The sequence below is a fragment of the Watersipora subatra genome, chromosome 1, assembly GCF_963576615.1.
Source record: "Watersipora subatra chromosome 1, tzWatSuba1.1, whole genome shotgun sequence".
Lineage (NCBI taxonomy): Eukaryota > Metazoa > Bryozoa > Gymnolaemata > Cheilostomatida > Watersiporidae > Watersipora > Watersipora subatra.
In genome coordinates, this window is record NC_088708.1 from 7,896,553 (window position 1) to 7,902,727 (window position 6,175).

General features: G+C 37.4%; 1 protein-coding gene across 1 annotated transcript; it reads right to left on the bottom strand.

The window, feature by feature from the left end:
• Positions 1-77: 77 nt before the first annotated feature.
• Positions 78-5,962, bottom strand: LOC137410621 (UDP-N-acetylglucosamine transporter-like). Its single transcript, XM_068096068.1, has 6 exons — positions 5,817-5,962; positions 3,810-3,866; positions 3,527-3,699; positions 2,586-2,741; positions 2,165-2,471; positions 78-862 (listed from the first exon to the last, which is right to left on the bottom strand). Exons 2-6 carry the CDS (start codon positions 3,844-3,846, stop codon positions 510-512), a joined length of 1,026 nt encoding a protein of 341 aa, XP_067952169.1. The 5' UTR covers positions 3,847-3,866; positions 5,817-5,962; the 3' UTR covers positions 78-509.
• Positions 5,963-6,175: the final 213 nt, after the last annotated feature.

Below are 6,175 nucleotides of genomic sequence, written 5' to 3' on the forward strand. Positions count from 1 at the left end.
TAACATTACTGCCATTTTTTTACAGTCAGTGAAACCTATGAAATATTTTGTATAAAAATGTTTGTATACAAACACACAAGTCATCTTTCTATGAGTGGGCGGAGATTTTTATTGGTAGCGACTAAAGCAACTAATGTGTATATAAATGAACAAACAAGTATCATCCATATTAATGGGAGCCAAAAGGTTGTACCGGCATCTGATATACGATGATATTACTGTTAAAATTAATCACTCACTATTGACTACATCTACTGTTGCCTTGAGATTGTCAGTAGGTGAAATAACCTGGCAGGCAAATAAATAGGATAAATAAATCACTGACTGCATTTAATACTGAACTATCTTTGAAATTGTGACATGTTTGATTGTACAAATACCAACTGCAAATTCAAATCTTTGGTGCCATAAATCAAAGTTGGTAGAGTTCTGGGAATGTGAAGTCTGTTTACCAGCTGTGAGCAATTTGGAGTTAGTTAACTGTCTACATATGACGAACATTACCATACCTAAACCTTGCTCGTAGTTTGTGTCTGATACAGTCCATTTGAAGGGTGCTCAGGAGGCGTATAAGGATATCTACCATAAATGTATACTGATGTAATCACTAGCAGTGCTCCAATTGCAAACTGCAGTGTCAAATGAAAATCAAAAAAGTACATCGATATAATACAAGATAAAACAATCGCAGCGGATGTAGCGAAGCCCTTGAGAATGTTGTCGGCATATTTCACCACAACAGCGACAAGAAGACCTCCCAGAGATTGAAGAAGGATAGCTATCCACACTGCCCAATCGTACCCATAGAAGAAGCCGTGCTCGGACACAGACTTACTATCCTTTAAGAACAGCGTGACCAGCCCTAAAATACGGTCAACATGTAATTATCGTGACGCGTTGGACCGCAATAGTAATGCAGTAAAACATTTGCATGCAATGTTCATTTATTCTGAAATTCACTTGATGTGTTAATACTGTCACATCGTAGAATAAATTTGCTCATAAGAATTTACTGTGATCCTATCATTTCACAGTTCATTTACCTACGCAAAGGTTTTTAAAGTTGCTTTACCTTACAGACCTACAAATGAAGGTGTAGACTCAGTAATATGCAGGTTTGGCTAAGGGGTGGTAATAGAGATAGACCATAATTTCTCTAGGACAGACTTGGGAACATTCAAACTAACTTCACTCATACACTCAACCAGCTACTCAGTAATTGCCCAAACATACCGATTTTCTAACATACAACGGAAAAGTAAGCAAACGTTTGATTCTATGCATGAAGGACTTGTAAACAGAAGACATCCAGAATTTGTCCAAACATATGTTAGCGCTTTCTAGCTTGTTCTTGTATAAACAAGCGGGTCCTCTAATCTTAGACAGTATTAACAACTTCCAATAGACGGTGAAAGTACTTCAAATATACCAACTCCTTTCGAACTGAGTATCATATTGAAGCAACAAACTTACAGAAAGAACAGAAATCAAATAAATAGAGTAAATGGTTTTTCACTATTTTTAAGAAGTGATATTTTAGAGATAACTGAAGAACCAATGATTGCGGTGTAAAGCTCTTGCTGCGGAAGAGAAGAACCAATGATTGCGGTGTAAAGCTCTTGCTGCGGAAGAGAAGAACCAATGATTGCGGTGTAAAGCTCTTGCTGCGGAAGAGAAGAACCAATGATAGCGGTGTAAAGCTCTTGCTGCGGAAGAGAACCTTTCTAGTTTTCTCTATTTTTGATGCTTCATTACCAAGAATTTCAATCAGTGTGTCATTAGAAACTAATGTCTTGTCAGCAGCCATTTTTCATTTCTCAGTCAGTGAGAAGTGCCCTCAGTATTTTGGCAATATCTCAAGAATTAATTGGCCAATTGACCTGAAACTTCAGAATTAGGCTTGAAACATATTACGGACAAAGCGACCAAAATTTTAAAATCCTACGAAAACTAAGAGCACATAAAAATAATGCAAAATTATGTAGCCTAGTTTACTCGGCATAGGACCACGTGAGAAAACGACTCCCAGGGTCCAGGCTTCAACGCGCTAAAGCATTCCTACGTGCGAGTAGAGGTTTGATTGTACTCATGCCTGAACACACTTGCTACATAAGCAATTCAAAAATCAACTGCTGTGACACACTCACTATACGAGCAGACTCACCAATCACAGTGCCAAGAGATCCTAGTTGAACATTCCTCAACCAGACAGACTGCACGGAGCCCTTTAGTATCTTTTCGAAATAGACGCCGGCAAAGCCAGACATGAGGCAGCTTGTAATCACAGCCAACATCCCGATGAAGACGTTTTGGTGTTTCGGCGAAGCTTCGACGTCTGAAGGTTTTATTTGCACTGCAGCTACTCCGATCATGAGGACAAGGAGAGAGACCCACTGGGCGGCACTAAGTTTCTTGCTGAGCATTACCACGGAGAATAGAGCTGTGGTGAGGATCTTTAGCTGATAGCAAACCTACACAAGTACAATATGATCAAGTTCCTTGCTCACTATCAGTGGAAACTTTTAAATGCTTGCTGAAGAATGTCATTAGCTGAACAGCTGTGGGGGAAATAACTAGTCTCCCACCTGATATGTTGCTGCATCCAAGTTGGAGACCGCTATAAATTGAAGGTTATTCTGGAGAACATAAACCAGTGCTGGCACAGAGACCTTGACATTGTCCATGGGATTCATTATCAGGTGCTCATGTAGGTAGTCCAGCCATCTACCAATGCTTTTCTCCTGCAGAAGAACAACTTGTATGCAAAAAATGATATATCTTAAAGCATTGCATTTGGCCTTTCCCAGGGACTATGTTAGACACCGACTTATAAGGACACAGGCGCCGTGAGACAATTTTAATTGCAAAAGCGTGTCGTTAAATTGAGCTGTAGAATATATCAGCGTGCGTCAATGGAGATTAGCAATGATATAGAATTCACGCTGATGGCCCTCCCCGCAATATATAATAGGTTAAGCAGAACCGAACTCTAATCGACAAATACTATAAGCCTACCAGCAACTATTATTGCTGGTATCTGGCATACCAATCACTGGAAATACACTTGGGAACATTTTAAGTCACATCAACAAGAGCAGTCAATGAACTGTTCCTTGGTCAAAGGAACAGTTCATTGACTGGAAGACTAATTAAACCAGTTACCAGAGCTCTAGGCAAATTTATGGGAAAGGTTTTAATGGGAACTAGAAAGATATACATTGATGATAGGTTGCATTTGCAACTGCCAAACTTAATAACAGTTGGGAAGTTCAGTTATATTCTATGGTCGGCTGAATTGACTGAAATGCGCCAACTAGGTTTCCTTTTATGTTCTGAGTACAGATGCCTGTGGGCGTTCTTTGAATATACCATAAGACAGATGATGTATTATAAATGTCGGATATGACGACAGAAAGTGGCATATAGAATGTTCAGAGATGATGCAGCAGTGACACTCTGTTAAGCTAGTTTGACAAATGGCCGTAGTAGTGCCCGATATAGAATAGCAAATGGCCATTACAAGCACCTGGTAGAGGATGATGAGCAGCGCAACTGCACATTTGAAGAGCTCAGCCATAACGACGGCAGTAGCTGAGAGGAACATGTCGACATCCTCCCGTGTCCGCACGTATCGCAGCCATAGAATAAGCGCTGCATTCTGAACTGTTAGAGTGATCAGACTAAGGTATTTGAGGCTACCTAGAAAAAAGAATAGAACAAGTTTGAAAATGAACAACTCTATATAAAAGTAATCCCAGTGTAGCGAAAAGTGCAGTCGCAGTAGCTAGCTCTGCAAGAAGTTTACTTACCATGCGGTTCTGTGGATTTGCTCTGTGCGGAAGACATAACCGATCACCTGACTATTGCTACAAGCATAACATTAGAAGCTGATATGAGGTTACGGAGAGCAGAAAACATTGTAGACAAAAGCTGAATTGAATGGTATACTATAATACGAGCAACTAGCACTAACAAAACATGAACAAAGGATTACTAGTACATGTATTTATAGATAGAAATTCGGATAGCCAAACGTTTCGACTGACGTTTCTGACCTTATATAACTTGCTAATTCCAACACTCAATAAATGTAATGGTGTCTGATAAATAACATACTTTGTATCTGTGATATGAAAAGATTTGTTGTCATATTCAAGCACATATATGAGCAGTAGAACAGTTTTATTAAAAGGAAAACAGTATAACACTCACAAGTTTAAAATCATATTTTAGCTACCAAAGGAATCTTTAAAGACCTTTTATAGCCACAAAAATGTTGTCTTAAATCCATTAGAAAAACAAGCATATTGTCATGGCAGGCACTTGAACAAAGTATTAGTTCAAAATATAACTGGGATAAGAACTTCTATCACTTGGCATTTTTACAATATTTGCTTGCAGAAGGCAAGAGATTTGTCAAGGAGCTAATAGAGCCTAAATATTCTGTTAAATATATTTCTTGAAAATCACTCTATTTAATATTCAAACTGCTGCTATTATCTCTGAAAGTAATTATCATGACCAAAAACCAACCATTCTGAACTTGCTTTCATTTAACTATATTTAAGGACTAGAAATCACATCATTTTTGGGTTTTAACATGAGCATAAGTATCATAACGCTCCCACGCATATTTTACCGAGTTATTTAGAAGTTTAGAAAAGAAATTCATGGAAATTAATGAGAAACTTAGGTTGTCAAAATCTGGAGATGAAGATGGGTTCGATTTGCATTTGATCAAATATTGGTGGAATGATGTTTAAACAGTTTGGAACAGTTATAAGAGATTTACTAACAGCTTTTCTTTTATTTATCATAGTATACATCATATATTGAACATTTGATGGATTTGTAACTAGTTTCATGATCATAGACCACCAAGGACACCTACCACACGTGTTAGGCATACCCAGATGAACAACATGGAAAGCAAAATTAATACAAATACATCCACCTGTTGCAACAAGTAAACGTACATTTTGCTGACTACTCACTTGAATTACTATTTCTTCCAGCAACATCGTTTTGAAATTTGTTTTAATTTTACGTTTAACAAAAGTAGGCCTAATGGAATTGTTCATGATCACAATAGCATAGCTACAGAGATCAACAGTGACAATTAATAAAACTATTTACATCTAATTAATAGAACTTTAATTACATATATATTATATATATAAATAGCCTATATGAATATATAAAACTTGGTAGACTTTTTTAATTTCGTTTTTCAACTTTACACTTGCCCTTCAATCCTTATGCTCAGTGCTATTGTTTTCGGTATTTAAATCGCTTGACGTTCCGAGTGATATGAAATGATAGCACAACTCTTTCATGTTTTGAGAAGTTGGATAGCCCATAGTCAAGTTGTCTTAATTGAATAAAGCGTCTTTGAAACTTATGTTACCTATGTTGGTTGAACAGCAAGGAGAAAAACAATGTGTAATTCAATATAGTACTCTAAATCAAAGTTGATAACCAAAAGTTGGCAACTAAGGCCTTGAAACCAGCGTCTGAAGCATTGGTAGTAATGTTTTAACTATTGTCAATAAGATTTTTTCTAGTAATCTTTTAGTGGTTTTGCTCAGTAGAGTCAGAACTTCCGAGCTAATGGACGCTAAATTTATTAACTATTCTAATTAAAACTCGAAACGGTCTAGGATACATTGCGCAAGAAGTTACAAAACTCCGTTAAGCGATATTCACTATGTAAAACCAAGCACAGTATTGTTTGGGTTCACAGAATACATAAGTACGGAAAACTGTTAAAACGTGTCAGAGGCGTTAAAAAGCGTACAAATCAAAATAAGACTCACCAATCACTGAAGTTGTCAGCTTCTATTTGAGATGTTTGTTCATCATGCCTACAATTGCGCTCATTAACAAAAAATCGTTACTACAGCCGACAAATTAAAACAAGTCGGGCAAGACGCGCTAGTAGGTAAAATGTCAAACAGATATTTTGTAAGTTGATGTAGTGGTTCCTAGACGTGTATGAGGCTAAATACGCGCCGCGTAATCAACCATGTGGCACGATTGCGCACAAAAACCATTCGAAGTTTTGATGTCTCGAAGTTATATACAACATTTAGAGAGTGTGTTGGGCTATGAGCAAACAACTCTTATTGCCATTCTTGCATATTCATAGAAATTATTCAACTTATGACTCAGCCCA

Excerpts from the sequence above, each read along its gene's own strand:
- LOC137410621 (XM_068096068.1), bottom strand. The coding sequence starts at position 3,846 with ATGTCTTCCGCACAGAGCAAATCCACAGAACCGCATG. Across the intron at positions 2,742-3,526 it reads TGCTCATCATCCTCTACCAG|GAGAAAAGCATTGGTAGATG; the intron begins GTGCTTGTAATG and ends GTTCTTCTGCAG. Across the intron at positions 863-2,164 it reads ATCTCTTGGCACTGTGATTG|GGCTGGTCACGCTGTTCTTA; the intron begins GTGAGTCTGCTC and ends ACCGTATTTTAG.